General features: G+C 51.3%; 1 protein-coding gene and 1 non-coding gene across 15 annotated transcripts in view; both read right to left on the reverse strand.

Moving 5' to 3' along the window:
* The window catches only part of CHD3 (chromodomain helicase DNA binding protein 3), a 54,548-nt gene that overhangs the window by 4,441 nt on the left and 28,970 nt on the right, over positions 1-21,137 (reverse strand). For 4 of the 14 annotated variants that reach the window (XM_030800279.1, XM_030800275.1, XM_030800282.1 and 1 more), the window contains 33 exons: positions 18,520-18,632; positions 17,546-17,716; positions 17,223-17,347; positions 14,731-15,014; positions 14,365-14,495; positions 14,066-14,216; positions 13,723-13,916; positions 13,167-13,400; positions 12,775-12,978; positions 11,027-11,238; positions 10,219-10,350; positions 9,726-9,825; positions 9,119-9,310; positions 8,778-8,978; positions 8,288-8,425; positions 7,918-8,039; positions 7,598-7,771; positions 7,336-7,477; positions 6,955-7,086; positions 5,609-5,726; positions 5,275-5,399; positions 4,838-5,069; positions 4,350-4,516; positions 3,723-3,900; positions 3,175-3,240; positions 2,634-2,719; positions 2,350-2,483; positions 1,643-1,787; positions 1,309-1,471; positions 1,096-1,217; positions 854-989; positions 640-741; positions 319-447 (listed from right to left, as the gene is read on the reverse strand). In XM_030800279.1, coding sequence (XP_030656139.1) covers positions 319-447; positions 640-741; positions 854-989; positions 1,096-1,217; positions 1,309-1,471; positions 1,643-1,787; positions 2,350-2,483; positions 2,634-2,719; positions 3,175-3,240; positions 3,723-3,900; positions 4,350-4,516; positions 4,838-5,069; positions 5,275-5,399; positions 5,609-5,726; positions 6,955-7,086; positions 7,336-7,477; positions 7,598-7,771; positions 7,918-8,039; positions 8,288-8,425; positions 8,778-8,978; positions 9,119-9,310; positions 9,726-9,825; positions 10,219-10,350; positions 11,027-11,238; positions 12,775-12,978; positions 13,167-13,400; positions 13,723-13,916; positions 14,066-14,216; positions 14,365-14,495; positions 14,731-15,014; positions 17,223-17,347; positions 17,546-17,716; positions 18,520-18,632 — 5,055 coding nt within the window. Of the gene's footprint in view, positions 1-318; positions 448-639; positions 742-853; positions 990-1,095; positions 1,218-1,308; positions 1,472-1,642; positions 1,788-2,349; positions 2,484-2,633; positions 2,720-3,174; positions 3,241-3,722; positions 3,901-4,349; positions 4,517-4,837; positions 5,070-5,274; positions 5,400-5,608; positions 5,727-6,954; positions 7,087-7,335; positions 7,478-7,597; positions 7,772-7,917; positions 8,040-8,287; positions 8,426-8,777; positions 8,979-9,118; positions 9,311-9,725; positions 9,826-10,218; positions 10,351-11,026; positions 11,239-12,774; positions 12,979-13,166; positions 13,401-13,722; positions 13,917-14,065; positions 14,217-14,364; positions 14,496-14,730; positions 15,015-17,222; positions 17,348-17,545; positions 17,717-18,519; positions 18,633-19,194; positions 19,310-21,137 lie in introns of those variants that run through there. The other 10 variants (XM_030800280.1, XM_030800276.1, XM_030800283.1 and 7 more) reach the window with 6 other exon arrangements.
* Positions 2,079-2,217, reverse strand: LOC115831642. The gene has a single exon (XR_004027165.1).

Genomic DNA, 21,137 nt, shown 5'->3' on the forward strand with positions numbered 1-21,137 from the left:
AGGTAGAGATGGAGAAACTGAATAATGAAAGGGAACTAAGGGCTCCTGAAGAGGAATGGGTAAAGGTTAGGTTTGGAACAAATCAGTTCTAACCAGGTTCAAGTTACAATTAAGAATAAAGGTGGGATTAGAGCCAGCTTTGGAGTTAAGAGGGATACTTAAGAAAGATTTAGAGCAAGGATCGGAGTCAGCATGCAACATACTTCATTGGAAGTTACTTGGAATTAAAGGTAGCAGGAAGCCTCAGGCAAAACGAGAAACCCCATGAGGATGAGCAGATCCCCTTGAGGAGTAGAAAGCAGCGAGAGTCTCCCCAACCTGTGAAGCCACCATCTGCGATATTGAACATGAACCGGGGCTTCTCTGTCTTTTCCTCTCGTCGCCCATTGGACCGTGGCTCATCTCGAGGCCCTGGTCGAAGCTCCCGGTCACCTTTTACATCTTCTGCTAGGACAGACAGGGCAAAGCTCACACCTCAGGACACCCTCCTCCCAGGTCCCAAGACTACTATCTGTACTGTACTGTACTGTACTGGCCTTTCAAACAGCTACCCGCCCAGGACCCAAGCATTCGGTTCCCCACACTCCACCTCCCCTGATGCCCTCAGGGACCCAGGTGTCCGGTCCTTCCACCCATTACCTCTCTTGCCCAAATCCCCTGTTTCCCCCTCCGGCCTCTCCCTGTGTTCCTGTCCATCCAACGGCTTCTCCTCCCCCCTTTCTCCTGGCGTCGACTCTGTGGCTGTGGGAGGGGGTAGGGGATAGGAAGGGAGGATGTTACCCTCATCCCCTGACCCCAGAAGAGGGAAATCCCAAGTTCTAATCCCCCATCACTCCTAAGGCCATGCACCCACCTGACTTCTCTCTGTCCCCACGGTACCCAGGTTCAGGCTCCATCTCTCCAGGCACCCCTGGCACCTCATCCTCTAGAGGAATCTTCCTTGGCTCCAGCCGCTCCCCAAGTGATAGGGCTGGGCTCGGGGCATCAGCCTGGAAGAGGACAATGGGGTCAGGATGAGCCAGAGGGCTCCCAGGTACCTGGCCTCCGAGCCCCCTCCCCCTCCCGCTCCGCAGGGGAATCCAGGGAGCCACACACCTCTGTCTCTATCTTCTCCCCAATTCTGCTGTTCTTCTCTGGCTTTTCCTCCTGGTTTTCAGCTTCCTCCTTCTCAAGAGGTGTCCTTATGCCTTCTCCTTTCTCACTTGGAGCTGGAGTAGCTGCAGGGGAAGGCACAGTGATAAAGACAGAGGTTCTCCCGCCCTGACTCCTGGCTTTTCTGTCTCTCCCACCATCCTGACTTCTGATTACCAGGTTTAGAGGTGCAGGGACTGTTGGTAGCAGAAGCCTCAGGAGTGGTGGGAGATGTTTTGGTAGGAGAGGAGGCTCTGGAGGAGCGCTTAGAGTCGGCGCTGGGGTCAGGCATCAGTTCCGGCATTGACCAACGCCCATTGATGTGCTCAAACTCCTGCACCTGGGGTGGCAGGGTGGGAGGGATAGGTGTCAGCTCCAGGCACTTAGAGACAGGAAGCTCCAGTCTCCTCCATCTCACACCAGTGCAAGCTTACAACTCAGGGACGGAGGCAGAGGAAGGACAGAGACTAGGCAGCCAGCTTGATTCTTTGGGTGACACGAAGACTGATACCTTCTTTTTGACGAGAGACATGACTCCAATGCGGGTCAACACCTGCTGGCGACTCAGTCCCTCCCGAGGGACCCCATCGGCAAAGGTTTCAGAGCCGTCTGCCCCAGGCTCACACAGATGGCGCATGAACAAAGACACATAGGCCCTAAGGAGCATGGGAGTGGGAGGAGGGTTTGGGGAGCCACAGAAGGGGTACAGGGCAATGAGGGAGGCGCAAGGATGACTGAGGACCCCCAAACCCCCAAATCCCCAGGTGCTCCAGGGCTCCTCCCCTGGGCCTCTCACTCTCACCATTACCAGCCTTCCAAGTCCTAACTGTCCCCCTGCACCCCACCCCTGGTCTTTCCCCTTGGCCTTGGTACTTAATTCCTGGGCCCCATCAGTCAGCTCTTCATCCTTTCCACCAGCTCCTCCTGCCAGGTTATTGTGGCCAAGTAAATGTGAGGCTAGGACAGCCCAGGAGAGGCTCCTTGCTTCAATGCCTCTCCCCTGGGAAGGATGCCTGGCCCCTCTACTCTAGGCTCGGCTGAGGGGAGGTGGAGTGGGCTGAGACCACCCCCCAGGAAATCGAGCCAGGAAGTATTGTATGGCAGGGAGGGTGATAATCAGTTGAGTAAGGTCACATCATATGGCGGCCCCAAGGAAGAAAGGAACACCCAAAGCTCTTCCCCTTGTGTCCAACTCAGCCCTGTATCACCCACACTCACTTAAACTCCTTCTCAGTCTTGCCTCTCAGGTCCCGCACCAGCCACTGCGTGGTGAAGGCATCCTGTGGTGGCATCCCCCAGCGCATCACAGCATTGAGGAAAGCCTTCCGCTGACGGGTGTTGAAGCCCAGCACCTGAGGGTGGGAGCAAGGAGGCAATGGCGACAAATGTCCAGGGTTCTTAGGTCTTGTCCTTTCTACCCTCAGTGATCCAGGCCCCAATTTCCAACCCCCTGCCCTCATGCCCTCCTTGGAGAACTCAGGAACACTGGGCCCAGCTCTCACCTCAATGTTGCCCCCGACTCGGGCCAGCAGTGGAGGCAGTGGCTTATCTTTCTCATTCCGGAGCTGCCTCTTTGACTGTCTACGCCCTGAAGGTGGGGATGACATCAGTTAGCTGATCCACCACCTCCTCTAAGCCTCGGTCCTCCTTAGCACCCCATTCCCACAAGATATGGAAGACAGGAATATTCCTGTCATGTTTGAGGTGCTCCCAATTCTCTCCCAAGCACTTCAGAACTACTAACCCACTAAGTCTAAAAGAACCAGTCATATTTTAAAATTAACAGCTGATATCTGACAAAGGCCCAGATTACCAGTGGGAATGGAAAATGATACGGCCTTTCTGGATCTAGCCTATGTGGTCACACACACCAAAGTTTACTAGCGGAGAGACTATGAATATTTCTTCCTTTCTGCTCATCTGCAATCGAGTTTTTCCACATACACACAAAGATTTTTTTACTTGTATAAAAACAGTGGGCTTAAAGCAAACTGGAAAATAAAATGGGAAGAGGTGAGGTAGAGTCAGGAACACAGATGCCACCTTCAGGACGTTCATCGAAGTCTTCATCCTCCTCCTCTGAACCCACCGAGTACTCTGACTGGTTGTCTGTGGGGGTGGAAAGGGCCCAGTGGTCAGGGAGGGCTCTTGGGATATGCCCATGCTGAGGCCCTTTCTAGGTGGATTCCTCCCTGCCGAGACTTGTCTACCTTTATTCTGGCCTTGGTCCTTCTGGGAACACCAGATCACTGCCCAAAGTCTGACTTGGGAGCCACATATCCTACACCATCTCCATTCACCGCCCACCTTCAGTCTCTGGGCCCCTCTGCTTCTCCTGCCAAACCTACTCTAAGCAATGGCCCTGGGTGTCCATAGGATGCCTGTGCAACCACCAAAGAGTTTAAATCTCCTGCAAACCCACCTGGCCTCTGGGTAGTTCCTAATGACTCTACCTTATGTCTTTCCCTTTTAGCAGGGGAAGGCTCTGACTTCTAGGCTTCTCTCTTTCCCTCTAAATAGCCCCAGCCTTCAAGTCCCTCCTCATCATCACTTCCCCACCTTTTACTGCCTGCAGCTGGGGCAGCCCTCACCTTGGTCTTCCTGAGCAGCATCATTGTAGTTAACTTGCTTGCGAACCCGCTTGCCCTTGCCTAGATTCCGGGCTAGGTCTTCTTGCTGTTGCTCATAGTGATGCCTCAGCAGCTTCTCCCAGTAGTCAGGGTCCACATTCTCCTCCTGCTTGATGATCTCTCGCTCAATTTCCTCAATCTAAGGGCAGCAGAATGAATGAACACTGGGGGTCTCCTTCTTTGCTAATCCTTCCACTGCAAGGAAATCCCTACTCTGCTGCGTCAGCCCAATCCGGTCTCCCCACTCCTGGAGCTTCATGACTGTGCATACATTTTCTGGACATTGTGCATGTTCCATGCCATCTCTTACCTGCAATGTGCTCTCCTCATGTTTTCTAAATCTCTCCTCTAATCCCTCTGACAGTGTTTCTCCTGCACTGTCTCAGAAGGTACCCTTCTGTGTTTACCAGTACTGTCTGTGCCTACGTTTCTCTCTGAAGTCCAGTCTCACCTATTAGACGAAGAAGTTGTTTGAAGTCCACTACTGTTTTAAGGGGGATGGACCCTCCTACTTCAAGGCCTAGTAAAGGATACTGCCTTTTGGAGATGGCCTGGGATAGATAATGTCTGGCCCCCAAAGCCTCTCACCTTGTCTTCTTCCCGCACGACGTACTGTGCCACCTTGAAGGAGCTGAGATACTCATTCATGTTCTGCACGTCAGTGTCCTCAGTTGCATCCTGGTTCCGGTCCAACAGCCGAGCGATGGCCTCATTGTCATAATGAATCACACTGCTGTCCTCCTCCTTGTTCTCCCCTGGTAAGAGGGAAAACAAAAGGGAACTTTGGGTTCCAAAGTTTAGAAAGGCTGATGGGAAAGCTTCTACTCTGCGTCTTTTTCACAGGAGCCCTAGAGAAGGCTCTCTCCCTGGGAGCCAATATTGAAAGGTTTTTGTTTTGTTTGTTTTAACCCTACAGGCAAAGAAAGAGGCCAACCTTCCTCCAAGGCCTACTAAAAGAAGGCTCTCCTTCCTTCAGAGGCTGCAGAGAAGAGTTCTTTTTCTCTCCCCAGGGGGCTGATAAGTACTCCTGAGAGAGCAGGGGCCTGCTTTCATAGAGCTGCAGAAAAGGTTCTCACCCTCGTTTTCATCCTTGAACAGCTCTTCCGTGCCAAATTTGAGAATGTCGTCAAGCTCCTGCTTGGACATGGAGCCTGCCTTGGAGCCCAGCCCAGGCCGCACAACCAGGTGTGTCAGCATCATCTTTCTCTTGGCCACTTGTGTGATTCGCTCTTCCACTGACGCGCGAGTCACAAACCGGTAAATCATCACTTTGTTGGCCTGGCCAATCCGATGAGCCCGGCTAAAGGCCTGCGGGGGCAAAAGAAAATGGCGGGTGGGTCAGGGGAGTGGCCGGGGAGAAGCTGCCCACATGCTCAGGAAAGAAGGCTGCTGCAGAAGGGCCTTCTCTCCTCCCAGAAGAGATTTATTTCTGACCCCGGAACATGACACCCTCCTCCATGAACCCACATCTCCTTGCTAAATGGTGCAGGGGCTCCAGGATGTGAGTTCCCACCTGGATGTCATTATGGGGGTTCCAGTCCGAATCAAAGATGATGACAGTGTCGGCAGTGGCCAGATTGATGCCCAGGCCCCCAGCTCGGGTGGACAGGAGGAAGCAGAATTGTTGGGCCCCAGGAGCTAGGAGGTGAGAGTTGGATCAGGTTTTTCTTGTACCCGGTAGTTCTGTCCACCTGCTCCTAGACGTTCTCTGACGACAAACAACCATGCCCCCAACTCAAAGCCTAAGTTTCCAATGTCCCCCAAGCCAGTCCCCCTCCCATCCCAGGGACCTATCACAGGTTTCTCAGGCCTCCCACACCCACCAGGGACCAGTGTATCTCCCTCACCATTAAACCGATCGATGGCCTCCTGCCTCAGGGCACCCGTGATACCACCATCGATGCGCTCATACTTGTAGCCTTCATAGTCTAAGAAGTCCTCAAGCAAGTCTAACATTTTGGTCATCTAGAGCAAGAGAAAAGGATGGAGTCTGGAATAATGAGGTGGTGGGATGGCTTGCTTATTCTAACTACTCCTTTACACAAACTCAACCCTAATACTTACACCTGAACCCCTGCCCTGTCTTAAGCTCCTCATTATTCCACATTCTTGTCACACTCTCTTTTCTTATTTTTATTTATTTTTATTTTTTTTGAGATGGAGTCTCATTCTGTTGCCCAAGCTGGAGTGCAGTGGTGCCATCTTGGCTCACTGCAACCTCCACTCCTGGGTTCGAGTGATCCTACTGCCTCAGCCTCCCTAGTAGCTGGGACTATAGGTGTGTGCCACCACGCCCAGCTAATTTTTGTATTTTAAGTAGAGACGGGGTTTCACCATGTTGGCCAGGCTGGTCTTGAAACTCCTGACCTCAAGTGATCTTCCTGCCTCGGCCTCCCAAAGTGCTGGGATTACAGGTGTGAGCCACCACGTCTGGCCCTCTCGTCACACTCTCTTGATTTAAGATTGTTTCTCCTAAGGCAGAGGTTCTCTGAGACCCATGAAAAGGTTTCAGGGAAATCCAGGAACCCCCTGAAAATCCGTACAAAATTGTGTCATTGTATGTACAGTTTTCTGGAGAGTAGACCCAGAGCTTTCATCACATTTCCAAAGGGTCTGTGCCCTTCACCCTCACCTGCCAATAAGATGAAGAAATAATACCAGTCCCTAAGAAGGCAGATGGCTCACCCTCACCCTTGCCCCATGCAGCTGAAAAGGAACTAGAGCTGGACCTCAACTTCCAGCAACCTTAAGAACAGGCATCAGAGGCCAAGAATGAACTTGCTGTACAGTAATCCCAGCACTTTGGGAGACTGAGGTGGGCAGATCACCTGAGGTCAGGAGATTGAGACCATCCTGACCAACATGGTGAAACCCCATCTCTACTAAAAATACAAAAAATTAGCCGATTGTGGAGGTGGGCACCTGTAATCCCAGCTACTCAGGAGGCTGAGGCAGGAGAACCACTTGAACCCAGGAGGCGGAGGCTGCAGTGAGCTGAGATCGCGCCATTGCACTCCAGCCTGGGCAATAAGAGCGAAACTCTGTCTCAAAAAAAAAAAAAAAACTCTTACAGGAGGAATCTCCTCATTTGTCACACCAGAGCAGCCACAGGAAGACAGTAAGAAATTAAAGTCTGGAGAATGAGGAGAGGGAAGAGGAAGCAGATGTAAAGACAGCTAAGGGCACAGGTCACCTGCGAGAAGATAAGCACTCGGTGTCCTTGCTCCTTCAGCTTTCGCAGCATCTTCTGGAGCAGCATGAGCTTCCCAGACGACTTAATAAGTGCCCCACCCTCATAAGCCCCACTGGGGAGTTTGGGGGACTCCTGAAAAGGGAGGAGAGAGGAGGAGGAGGGGGTCAGTTGGAAACATGCCCCCATGTTCTTACCATGCCTAGAAGGCCAGATGCCCGGATCCAGCTTCCACATGTTCCCAATTCCTACTGTTCTCAGAGACCCAGTCCCTGGCCTTCCACCCAGCTCCACCCCTGTGGCTCAATACCCACCTCCCCACTACTCCCCACCCATGTTTTCTGAGAATGGGCGTTCGATCAGCTCCCTGCTCTGTTTATCTACCATAGCAGCCACGGGAAAAAGGTATGGATGGTTGCAGCACTTCTTAAGATCCATCATGATATTAAGCAGCGACACCTGGTTCCCGCCACCTCGTGAATTCAAGGCCTCAAAATTTCGAGTCAGGATGTATTTGTAGTATTTCCTAAAGGCGAGGAAAGGGGTGTAAAAGAAGCATAAATAAAGGAAGCAATTATGATATTGCACTTGGAACGCTCCCATCAATCCCCAAGCTCTACTCCAGGCAGCTCCTCTTGCATCTTACTTCTGCATGGGGCTTAGCTCCACCCGAACGATGAGCTCTGTCTTGGCTGGCATGTTCTTAAAGACATCTGCCTTGAGTCTCCGTAGCATGTGTGGCCCCAGCAAATCATGCAGTTTCTTGATCTGGTCCTCTTTGGATATGTCAGCAAACTCCTCCAGGAAGCCCTCCAAGTTGCTAAGAGCCAGAAGAGAAGAAAATTAACAGGTTGGCAAGTTCCTTGCCCCTGATCTCAGGCTTACCACCTCAGATTAATCCTCTACCAGCTCATTTTATCTGCTCCACCTCTCATCTCTGCCAGCTACCCTTAGGGAACCACTTACTTAAATCTCTCTGGGGTGAGGAAGTTCAGGAGATGGAAGAGCTCCTCCAGATTATTCTGCAATGGGGTTCCTGTCAGCAGCAACTTATGATCTATCTTGTAACCATTGAGAACCCTGAAAAACTAAAAGACGGGGCAAGGCAAGGCAGGAGAATGGGCTTATTAGTGACAAGTGACCAACCCACAGCATCAGCCTTTCCCTGCCCCATTTCACTCAGGATCAGAGGCCCCAAACTCTGGCCCTCTCCCTCATCCAACCTGGTCGTCCTCCCAGACTACAGAAAATCCCCAGAACTTTTGTTGTTTTTTAGGACCAGGGCAAGTGGGAAGTCCACAACTTCAAGTTTTTTAGGTCTGGAAACCTCACTCACCTTGGACTGGTTGTTCTTGAGTCGATGGGCCTCATCTACCACAAGACAGGCCCAGCGGATGGAACCAAGTGCTGCCTGATCAATGGTGATCAGCTCATATGATGTCAGGAGAACATGGAACTTCACCTGTGCCTCCCTCTGCCAACATAATTATTGCCCATTCAGCTGCCACCTGACAACCATGCACCTACACCTCCAGAACCAGACACCTTGTCCTGACTGTGGCTCCCAACAGGAGCCATTACTCTGTTCTCCAAGCAGGGATTACAGACCATGGCCCCTAAACCTCTGCCCACATTTCCAATACCGACAGATCCATGTATGCCCCTGGGAGTACCTGCCACATCTCTAGGATGGTAGTGCAGAGACACGAGGACAGGTGGAGGAAGAGGAGAAAGGTGAGGAGGGGAATACAGAAACTGAATTCCTGGCTGAGAAAAAGAAGTGACAGGTTTGAGGGTCTCAGAGGATATGAGGTAGAGGGGCTTACCTTCATCTTAAAAGCTTTCTTGCCCCCTTTGATGGCGTTGTCCTCAAAGGAGAATTCATTCTCACGAATGATGGCCCGGCTGTCCTTGTCACCCGTGTATGTCACCACATAGAATTTGGGTGCCCACATCTGGAACTCCCGCTCCCAGTTAATGATGGTAGAAAGTGGGGCACTCACCAGGAAGGGACCTTTTGTGTGGCCCTGGGAGTCAAGAATGGGGACAGCATAAGTCTAGGCTAGAGGCTGTATACCCCAGTCCTCTGCCAGCTACACCCCTCCATCTTCCCCCTCCCCACTTCCCCAGTCCAGGCGGTCCCCTTCAAGGTCCTAGAATCCAGTACCTCCTTGTAGAGTGAGTAGAGGAAGACAATGGTTTGTATGGTCTTGCCCAGCCCCATCTCATCAGCTAGAATGGTGTCAGTGCCCTGGGCCCAGGAGAAGCGTAGCCAGTTCAGCCCTTCCAGCTGATACATGTGCAGGGTGCCTCCAGTTGCTGTGATAAACCGTGGCTGAGTCTCATATTTCACAGTAGGCTATAGAGACAAGAAGTCAGAAAGCTCAAGGAAATAGTCAGCGGCTCCTCCAGTCTTAGTCTCCTCCTCCCTGGCATGGATACCAAGTTGGATTACAATGCCCTCTACTATGGCCTGAGTTTACAAAAGTTCTCACATCTAGTCTTCAGCCCCTCCCCCTCATTCCTTAAGACAATATCCAGCAGCACCATGGGGAAGGGCCAGCTGGTGACAGAGCCACCAGTGGGCTATCTCTAGTGGCTCCTGCCCTTTCAGGCCAAAATTCTAAGCCACTCTTGGGGCAAGGCTGGATGCTGAAGGAAGAGCTACTGTTCACAGAGGTTACTGAATCTCTGGGAAGTTCCATCAGTAGCCCCTGGAAAATCTTTGATCACCATGGCTCCAGAAACAAGAAATGCCAACTGAGAGGACTCACATCATTAGTGGGAGAACTGGGAGGCCCATCACCCTGTAGCTCCTTCTTCTTCTTCTTATACTTGCGGGGCTGGGCAGGGTCTTCCCCCATAATTAGTTCTCTGGAAAAAGAGTGGGTCTGAATGAGGCCTCATCCTTGGGAGTCCTACGCTTTCTTTTCTGAACCTATTCCAGACCTACTTCCCACTGTCCATGACCTAGATTTTCCCATATTTCCTTTTTCCCAGGCTCTTTACCCTTGCCCTTTGGATTTCACCTCAAGAGCCAGCCCTCCCCGCTCTTGAACATCCTCTTCTCCACTGCTCAGCCAGATCTTGTTTCTGTTCCTTGCACTACCTCTTTGGCAAGCCCATCTCAAACAACCCAGCCCAGGTGGCCATTGCCTTAAACTCCAGGTTGAATCAGTCCCTACTGTACCCTCATTTTATGCTGGAGTTTTGGCTTTCATGCCCTCATCGTCAGAATCCCTCGAATCCACAAGTTCATTCCCTCACCGGTGTCTCCAGTAGCTTTGCTTATGTTCTTCATATTCAGGGATATTCATTTCATCTTCCTCCCACGTGGACTGGTCATATGGTAAGTCCCTCCATTTTACTAGATAGTGGTAATTCCCCTTTTTATCCACACTGTGGGGCAGGAGGCCATGGGGAGGAGCAGGAGGAAAATATTGCACAGATCACAAACAGAAAGAAGGCCTGAGAAACACAATTATCAGCAAACACACAAAAGTTGTCACCCAACCTTCAACAGTGGGCTGCTGGAAGGGAGATTAGAATAGTTGACCTAGCAGCCTAACCTTCTCAGGATGGTATCCTAAAAATCAACTATCACAAAACATTCCTGGAGATCCCTCCTTATATCATGTGTTCACCTAATCACTAAGTATTTTCCTCATGGAACTCAGAGTCTCGTGCGGAAGGCAGCATTGAAATAACTAAATACATACCGTAAGTTTAGGCAGTAATAAGTACTATGAAGAAGAAATATTCAAAACACTGGTCTGGATGAATTATGTCTCTCATATTTTGCTTTCATGCCCTCATCCCCAGACTCATGTGCTATGTCTTATGCCACTGGAGATGACAGGAGGCAAAGGACAAAAGAGGCACTGCCTGGCCGGACTTTCCTCCTGTTTTCTCCCGTTTCCCTGGAGGAAACAAGGCCAGAAAGGCTGGAGCTACAGCAGAGATTATCAAGGTTAGATCAATTACCTGGTTAATCAGCAAAAAAAACATGGGGCCATCACCATGGTAAGTATAATGTCATATACCAGGTCTGACTTCCCAGGGACCAAGGATTCACCTGTGGTTGATGATACGGTGGACGGTCATCCACTCTGGCTTGATGCCAAAACGATAGTACTTCTCCTCCATCTCAGCATAGTGTGGGTCTTTCACTTTACGCTTGTCACTCTTCCCATCATCCTCGCCAGAGCCATAGTCCAGGGGTGGGGGCTCATCCATGTCATTCTTCCGCTGATAGTTTCGATACATAACCAAATGGAAGATTTCCAGCTAAGAGGGCACAGAAAAACGGGGAAGAGATAGTCCTGACACTCACAGAGGACAACAGGGAACCGAGAAGAGGCGGGCAGGAGGAATGGGACAGGGAAAGGGAGCTATGAAAAAGGATGGATTGGCTGAGCACGGTGGCTCACGCCTATAATCCCAGCACTTTAGGAGGCTCAGGTGGGCGGATCACCTGAGGTCAGGAGTTCAAGACCAGCCTGGCCAACATGGCAAAACCCCGTCTCTACTAAAAATACAGAAATTAGCCAGGTGTGGTGGCGCACGCCTGTAATCCCAGATACTCAGGAGGCTGAGGCAGGAGAATCAGTTGAACCCATGAGGCGGAGGTTGCAGCGAGCCAAGATCGCACCACTGCACTCCAGCCTGGGCAATAAGAGAATAACAGGTGCGTCCCAGCACTTTGGGAGGCAGAGGCAAGTGGATCACCTGAAGTTGGGAGTTCGAGACCAGCCTGATCAACATGGAGAAACCCCATCTCTACTAAAAATACAATATTAGCCAAGTGTGGTGGCGCATGCCTGTAATCCCAGCTACTTGGGAGGCTGAGGCAGGAGAATCGCTTGAACCCGGGAGGCAGAGGTTGCAGTAAGCCAAGATTGTGCCACTGCACTCCAGCCTAGGCAACAAGAGCGAAACTCCATCTAAAAAAAAAAAAAAAAAAATAGAAAAAAAAGAAAAAGGATGGATTAGAGATAAATGAGTCAAAGCCAAGACAGGAGAATAAATAAAATGAAACAGATGCAACAGTTTCAGAAGACAAGGCCTGGGTGGGGCTGTTATGAGCAAAGAGATAGGGAACGGGATTATAAACATTGAGAATTTTTTTTTTTTTTTTTGAGATGGAGTCTCGCTCTGTCACCCAGGCTGAAGTGTAGGGACACGATCTCGGCTCACTGCAAGCTCCGCCTCCCAGGTTCATGCCATTCTCCTGCCTCAGCCTCCCGAGTAGCTGGGACTACAGGCACCTGCCACCATGCCCAGCTAATTTTTTTGTATTTTTAGTAGAGATGGGGTTTCACCGTGTTAGCCAGGATAGTCTCAATCTCCTGACCTCAGGCGATCTGCCCACCTTGGCCTCCCAAAGTACTGGGATTACAGGCGTGAGCCACCGCACCCGGCTGAGAATTTTTTTTTAAACAGAGATGGAGTTTCACTATGCTGCCCAGGCTGGTCTCAAGCAATCCTCCTGCCTTGGCCTCCCAAAGTGCTAGGATTATAGGTGTGAGCCACTGTGCCCAGCCAGGAATATTATAAAACATGGAAAAAGACAGATAAGGAAGGACATGAAGTTAAGAAAGGCTATGCTATATCTGAGGGAAGAAAGCTAATGGAGACTGAGAGAAAGAGGACTGTAGACCAAAAGAACCACATATGGAAACTCAGCAAGTAGGGTATGAAGGCCAGAGGCCTGAAATGAGAGAAAACAAAGAGTATGGGAACCCAGCAAACAGAGAAGTAAGAGAGGGAGAGGATGGCAGGAAATGAGGTCATGGGGGAGAGGGAAAGAAAAGGTCCTAGTACCTGAAGCTCCTTGGCCCAGGAGCAGTGCCAGTAGGATAGTCCTACCCACTTGACAAAGAACTCTCGCTCCGATCTGCCTTGAAGAGGACGGGGGGGTGGGACATCTGGATTTCCATCTGCCTGTTGAGGGGCTGGCACTGCTACAGGTGGCTCCCCCCACCGCCAATGTAGGATCTTCTGCACTCGACCCTTCAGCACGGGGCACTTTGGGATGGACACGTACAAGGAGGAGCAAAGAAAGAGGCAGAAAGAACCCATCGTTACATGAGAGGATAGGGGTCCCACAAGGGTGGGGGAGTGCAGAGAAAGGAAAAGCTGGACATGTGGGCCCCAGGGATGGGGGAAGGGATCAGGCCTGACAGTAAATACAGAGGGGAGATGTTTCCACTCACTGTGCATCGGGGACACAGCCATTCACCATTGGGAATGTCAGGCAGGGGAGGGTTTAGACAATGAATGTGGTAGGAGGAGATGCACGCGTCACAGCACAGGAGCTCCCCGCCGTCCTTGCATACGCGGCAGTATTCCATGTGATCATCCTCCTCCTCCTTCTCCCCTTCTTCCTCTCCCTCCTCTTCGTATTCTTCTTCTTCCTCCTTGGCCTCCCACTGGACCCCCTCCTTCTCCTAGGGGGCCAAGGATAGACACACAGACAGATGGAAGAAATTAAGGAATGAAACTGGAAGATACAGGCAAAGACAGGACACCTGAATCCTAGAAGTGCAGAGAAGACTGATGGGAACTAAAGAAAAGGACACTCCAGTTTCAGAAATGTTGATTCTGGGAGCAAAGGTGTGGCAGAAAGGAATACATTAGGATCCTAGACACTTGGACATCTGTTACTAAGAAGTCCAGCCATCTGGGGGTAGGAAGAGTGTAAGTGAAACCAAGGGGGAAAGAGATGGGTAGGTTCCTCAGGGCCATCAGATGCTGGCATTAGGTACTCACACAGTGAGGGCAGCTCCATTTGCCCTCTGGAGCCCGGTCAAGTTCAGGATCAAGGCAGACGAGGTGGTAGGCACGAGGGCAGGTGTCACACAGAATAATTTCCCCACCCTGCTGGCACACCTCACAGTAATCCTGGTGATCCGTCTCGTAGCCATCAACCTCCTCCTCCCCGGCCACTGCAGGACAGCCCAGGACTGTCATATACCCCGGTGGAGGGATAAGGAAGCGGGGCAGGGGGAGATGGAGAGAGAGAGGGAGAAGGGTTGAAGAGAGAAGTCAAAATTGAAAATAAGAATGAGAGGACGGCCCACTGACAGGATCACACGCAGTCAACACTCCTTACCCTTCTTCTTCTTCCTTCCTGGCCGGCCTCTCTTTAGTTTCTTGGTGCGGACAGGGCCATCAGGCCGGCCTGAGGCACTGTGGACACTGCCACTGTCCAGGTCTGACTCCTCAGCCTCTGGTTCAGGACCTTCGTCGCTCTGAAAAACATACTGCCCATAGCCCCGTGGCCGTCAGTGAGGCAGACTTCATTCTACGCCCTCCCCAGGACTTTGGCTTCCTGCTCCACCATCCCTCACAGATCCCTGTCTCTGGATCCTTGGCCCCCAGGTGTTTAGTAGACAGGGACGGGTCACTCACCGAGCCTCCTTTCTTCCTCTTGCCACCCAGCAGCCCTAGTTTTATTTTGAGTGGTGCCATTTTCTTTCCCCGAAGCTTCTTGCGTCCATCAGGCACTCGGGGGCTCTTACTCCGCCTCTTATGGCCTGGACCTGAATGAGGAGTCGGGGTGAGAAGAGGAAAAAGGAGAGGTCACGACATCCTGGAATAATGGAAGTCACAGGGGCCTCTGGATTCCTCTGTGGGCTGTGGTTTCACTAAGCCGCACTTCCTGGAAAGCATCTCCCCTCCAGCAATCAGGGCTGGGAAGGCAAGAGTTCCAGACTCTAACGTGAAGACATGCAGTTTGGAAGGTGAGATGACAGTTGTTGGAAGAGAGTTCCCTACCTTTGCCCTCTTTGGTTTTGGCTCTTCGGATGGGTGGGGGCTGGATATCAGCAGCAGGGGGTGGTGGAAGGGCGGGGGGTCCGGAGGGTGCTATGGGGGTGGCCGATGAGACAGCAGCTGACACCTGCTCAGCTACAGCTGCTGCTGCTGCTGCCGCTGCCGCCGCCACAGCAGCTGCTGACCCCTTGAAGGGGTTGTTGGCGCTGAACTCTCTCCATTTGGCCCCAAGGATGGTCATCATCTTAGACATTGGGATCTTAGGATTCTTCTTAGCAATTAGGGGCCTGTAAATATAGAAGCAGAAAACTCGGACCCTTCACAGATGGTCTGGGAACACTGCCATCTCCCCTCATCAATTAAATCTATGTACATGCTAGGATTCTTGGGTGGTGAGAATATGTCCTATTAGGAAAAACAGCCATTTAAAAAAAATAAACAAATAAAAGGAAGTTTAAAAAAATCAGGGAAAGAACAGGTTTAAAAAAGCATTAAAAAAGAAATACAGGCCAGGCACGGTGGCTCATGCCTATAATCCCAGGCTGAAGCAGGAGGATTGCTTGAGCCCAGGGCTGTGAGACAAGCCTGGGCAACAAAGCGAGATCCTGTCTCTACAAAAAATTAAAATAAAAAAACATAATTAGCTGGGTGTGGCGGCACCTGAGGCTGAGGCAGGAGGATGGCTTGAGCCCAGGAGTTGGAGGATATAGTGAGCTATCATCACACCACTGCAATGCAGCCTGAGTGGCAGAATGAGACCCTGTCTTTAAAAAATGGGAAATAGGTTGGGTGCGGTGGCTCACGCCTGTAATCCCAGTACTTTGGGAGGCCGAGGTGGGTGGATCACGAGGTCAAGAGATGGAGACCATCCTGGCCAACAAGGTGAAACCCCGTCTCTACTAAAAATATAAAAATTAGCTGGGCGTGGTGGCATGCGCCTGTAGTCTCAGCTACTCGGGAGGCTGAGGCAGAATTGCTTGAACCTGGGAGGCAGAGGTTGCAGTGAGCTGAGATTGCGCCACTACACTCCAGCCTGGTGACAAAGTGAGATTCCATCTCAAAAAAAAAAGGGGGGGGAATAAAAAACAGCAAAATAAAACTTAAAAGCATAAAAGGTTAAAATAAAATCAACAAAAATGCTTTACTTTTGTATACTTCTTTACAGTTCATAAAACTCTTTAACATACATTACACCTTATCTTGTCCTCACAATAGTACTCTTGAGTTGCTATGATTCTCTGCATTTTACTAGTAAGTTCCATGGGCCCTGAAGGTGGGCTTCCATAGGACGGAGTGTGAAAGAGTCAGACCATGCTGGTTCTGCTATGGGGTGGGGTGCTAAACTCTTGTGCAGACATGGGTGATCCATGGTGCTGAGAAAAGCCCCATGTTCAGCAGTAAGGTAGGTGAGACAACATCACTAATGACAGTCACCAGTTACTGAATGCTCCCTAGGAGCCAGACACTGACGGTACTGTGCTTTCCATTCATTATCCCACCAAACCCACATGGATTCCTATGAGGTATATATTATTATTCCCCATTTATAGAAGAGGAAATTGAGGATTGAAGAAGTTACTTGCCCAAAATGTAACCAGATCTGAACCTCAGCAGCTGCCTCCAGAGCACTGAATTGATATGTCCTCCCCAAAACAAAATACATCCGCACTGTTTTCTTTTCTTCTTTTTTTTTTTTTTTTGAGACGGAGTTTCGCTTGTTGCCCAGGCTAGAGCACAGTGGCGTGATCTCGGCTCACTACAACCTTCGCCTCCCGGGTTCAAGCGATTCTCCTGCCTTAGCCTCCCAAGTAGCTGGGATTACAGGCATGTGCCACCATGCCCAGCTAATTTTTTTGTATTTAGTAGAGATGGGGTTTCACCATGTTGGACGGGCTGGTCTTGAACTCCTGACCTCAGGTGATCCACCTGCCTTGGCCTCCCAAAGTGCTTGGATTACAGGCATGAGCCACCGCACCCGGCCCATCTCTGCTATTTTCTACTCTGCTATTCTCTACCCTTCTTCAGGAGCCACTGAAGCTCAGGTCCCACTGCCAGCAGTGGACCCTCCATTATTACCAGGGCCTAAGGAAGGGGCACAGGACCTGCTAAGTGAGCAAAGGAAGTTCAGGAACACTGATGGTATCTCTCAGGTCCGGTCTAGAGAGAAGTCACAGAGCAGAAGATGGAGCTGTTGGGGCAGGGGAGGGCTCACTATATTCTGTCCTCACTTTATTCTGTTGGTAAAGAGTTCTCTAACCCAGCACTGGAATCATGATGGCCCCTCCACCCCTCACCCCTCAGTGAAGAGTTCTCAACTGGGGTTCTTGGATCCTTACGAGTCTAGGAGTTCCCTGAAATGACGTGTAGAATTTGGTGTGTATATGCTGTGAATTCTCTGGAGAGCAGTTTCATAGCTTTCATTGGATTCCAAGGGGTCCAGGGCCTCCCTCAAATTAAAAGTGTCTATTAGCAAGGATTCCCCAGTCTTACCGCACCTCATGAACTGGCTGAAGGCTTTGTAGTTGGTGAGTGTGTGGTAATCCTCCTCAGAGAACACATGCTCCACATCCTCCAGGCCCCAGGTCAGAAGCAGAGTTGCTGATGACTTCTGTTCCACTTGCTGCGGTAGAGGGGCGTTGGTGAAGTAGGTGCTCCTCCAGCCCCTATTCCAGGCCCCACACATGCCTGTCTACCTACCCACTAGCTTCCCTGGGCTTTCTTGCTTCTTGCCCCATTCTCCAGCCCAGTCTCCATTCCTCCCCTCCTCATGCCCATCTTTAATGCAGATTTCTCACTCTCATGCCCTGATTCTACTCACCTTTTGCCCCCCATCTCCCTCCCCCTTTTTCCGCCGCTTTGTCTTCTTCTCCTTTTTTTCTCGGTGCTTCCTTCTTCGTTTCCGACCCGGTCCGGTTCCATATTCACTGCCCCCACTCTCTGACTTCTCCCGGTACTCATCTCGCTCAGAACCAAATTCCTCCTCACTGTCCTAAGAAAAAGAAATAAAAATAACATTTATTCATCCCTACCATTGCCAGAAACTGTTCTCAGCACATACCATATCTTATCTCTTTTAATCTTCACAACAATCCTATGTGATAGTAACTAATTTTTTATCTCCTTTTTTTTGGAGACGGAGTCTTGCTCTGTCACCCATGCTGAAGTGCAGTGGCGTGATCTCGGCTCACTGCAACCTCCACCTCCTGGGTTCAAGCGATTCTCCTGCCTCAGCCTCCTGTGTAGCTGGGATTACAGACATGTACCACCGCGCCCGGCTAATTTTTATATTTTTAGTAGAGACGGAGTTTCACCATGTTGGCCAGGCTGGTTTCGAACTCCTGACCTCAAATGATCTACCTGGCTCAGCCTCCCAAAGTGCTGGGATTACAGGACGTGAGCTACTGCACCCGGCCTTTATCTACTTTTTACACATGAGGAAACTAAGGCACAGAGAGCCAAATAAATGGCCTGGTATCCTAGACAGAGAAATGCTGGACTCTTGAATTCATACAGTCTTCTTCCGGAGCTTGTGCTTTCAATTGCTTCTCTTTGCTGCTGAGGCAAGTCACACTGACAACGAGGCTCTTCACTAGGTTGCAGTGAATGAAGTTAGGGTCCCAGATCCCTGAGATACAGGCCAACAGTGGCAGGGAATTGGGGGGCCCGGGGGATCAAGCCTCCCTGGCTTCAGAACCCCACCCCCACACCGGTAATCAGGACCAGAGAAAATGTAGGTCTCTGAGAATGGGTCTCTTGAGCCTTGCCACAGAGTTAGGAATTCTTGACACTTACACGCTTCTTGCGTTTTCGGGGTTTTCCTGGCTTGTTCTCCTTCTGCTTCTTGGGTCCTCGTTTTCTCTTCTTCACACCCAATGCTGAAGGCAGCAGCCGAATGTCATCCTTATCTTTGAGGCAAAAAGCATCAGAAAACCTAAGCCTCTAGGTTTCCAGCCTCTGAGGCCCCTCAACTTGCCCCTTCCCCACCTCAGCAGTTCCCACTCTCTAGGAAGCATTAACTCCTCCAAGCCCTGCCTCCCTTCACTGGATGCAAACAGAAAGTGTTTCGAGTACTCTGGGATGCTCTGGTTCTGAATGGGAGGTCAGGGGTCAGAAGAGAAGAGCAGCCAAACCACTCCCCTCCCTCCCCTCCTACTAACAAGGGACCAGGCTCCAGGCCATGGGCTCTGACTGTGGCAGGTCCTTTCAGTCACCGCCAGGGCTCCTCCTGCCTTCTCCCTCACTTCGCCAGCTGGCATCCTGCCCAGGAACTGGGGAAGCCATGCCCAGCTGCTGGCCTGGCCTGACCCCAGCACTTGGAGTGGGGAGACACAAGCTGGCAGCTCCCTAAGCCAGATGCTGGGGAGGGAGAGCCAAAGGTGGACACCTGGGTTCTCACACTAACACCCTGGGGCCCTGACATCCTTTGCCAAGAGGGAGGCCTCTATTTACATTTCCTCGGATAATTACCAGGCATTCTGTCACCCCAACACAGTCCTGGAGGAAAAGAAATCCTCAGCTGGTCATTTTTACTTCTTGCCCACAGGATCACAGTGTCTGCCTCCTTCATCACATCCTAATTCGACAGGAGAAAGTCTCCACAATTACCTAAACATTCCTCCTCCCAAGTAGCCTAAAACCTACCTTCAATTCTATTCCCATCTCCCTGCTCCCTTTGGGAACTAGGGGGCCATACCCTTTGTTTCCCGATCTCACCCTTCACCTCCATATTTTGTTCCAGATATCCTGACCCATTCATCTATACGCAGTATGGGAGACCCAAACAAAGATATAGGCACAGACAGACACACCCAGCATATGCCTTCTCAAAAGCACGCGCGCGCACGCGCGCACCCACACCCACACACACTCTCAGGCCCACAAATCCAGAGGATGGCCTGTACCTGCTTCAGCAGGGATGGGTCCCTGGCTTTCTCCCCAGATGTCTCCGTCAGAGGCCCCTATGCACCCCACCCCGTTATCTGTGAAGGTGTCACTCTGTGAAGGCTTGGGGAACGGAGAGTTACCCCACATAAAGGAAGACAGGATGCCCCACAGACCTGGGGCCCTGGGGCTCTGGTTCACCTCCCTCCCCTACCAAGCACTAGACTAACCAGCCAGACCTGTCTAGTACAGAGAGAGGCAGCCGATGCAGGACGGGAAAGCCTGGGCTTGGCCCAGCCCCTAGCTCTAGGACACACAATCCTTTCTCCTTCCCTCAACAGCCAAAGGAAAATTAGCCACAATTAACACCAGAGGCCTTCGGTTTCCACTGCCTCAGAGTCGCTGCCTCGCCTTCCTTCAGTGCCACCTTTCCTGCTAACTCCAGCATCCTGTGTCCCCTTGTGCAGGAAGACACTCTAGGACTGTGTGCGTGTGTGCAGGGGGGTGGCTGCCAGAGCCCGGGTGTGAAACGTAATGGGGACTGTAATAGGAAGTCAGCAAGGAAGGCGCCATGCCCCAGCAGCCGGCTCCCCCTGGCCCCAGGGACTTCGGTTGACTTGAACATGGAAACGGAGGCTGCCGGGGCAGTGGCAAGGGCAGGCCAACTGGCTAAGGTTCAGGGACACGGCCTCGGCCACCACCAGCCAGGGGTGGTGCACAAGCCCGTTCACTCTACTCCCCACCCCAGCGGGAGGTTCCCGAACTTGGGCAGACGTCGGTGGCGGGAGAGGCAAAGCGAGAATGGCGAGGAAAAGCAAGGAAGGGCAATAAAGCAAATCTAAGTCCCAACCTCGGTCTCAGCAGCCACTCAATGCTGGCCTGGAGCCCAGACTCTCCCACATCCCCGGCTCGGATCTCAGGGAGGCAGGGAGGAGAGAGGCGGAGCCTGGCCGCCCGAGCAAGCGGGAGGAGTCTCGGCCGAAGCCTCGCCTCCCGCCCGCCCCTCTCTTCTTCTAATCTCACCATCAATCTCTCACACATATATTTATTTTTTCTCAAATTCCCCTCCCTCCCCCACAACGCACCACCATAATAGGTCTGCTGCACATGCGTACTGCAGGCAGGGGGTGGGTTTGTATTTTCAGACCTTTTGCAAAGAAACTACCAGAATTTTCCGCACCACCCACAATCATTCCCCACCCCCACCCCCAAGGAATCACATCTATATATTATGTTATATTATTTCTCTCGACTTGCCAGAAGGGGGAGGGAGAAGAAATGAGTTTTTGGCTTCCTGCTCCCTTCCCCCACCAACACGACTGCTATTATTTTAAACGTTTAACAATGTAAGGAGACTGGTGAGAGGGGGAAGGGATAAAATTGGTCTTGAGTAAGAATGTAAAACAAAATGGTGAGAATCAAAGCAGTCGGAATGGAAAACAATGGAAACCTCTCCTGTGCACAAATGCATACTCTAGACAAGGAAGAGCGAGGGCAGCCCGAACAAATTTCCTTAGAGGAGGGTTATT

This window comes from Nomascus leucogenys, chromosome 19 (assembly GCF_006542625.1).
Source record: "Nomascus leucogenys isolate Asia chromosome 19, Asia_NLE_v1, whole genome shotgun sequence".
In the NCBI taxonomy this organism is placed as follows: domain Eukaryota; kingdom Metazoa; phylum Chordata; class Mammalia; order Primates; family Hylobatidae; genus Nomascus; species Nomascus leucogenys.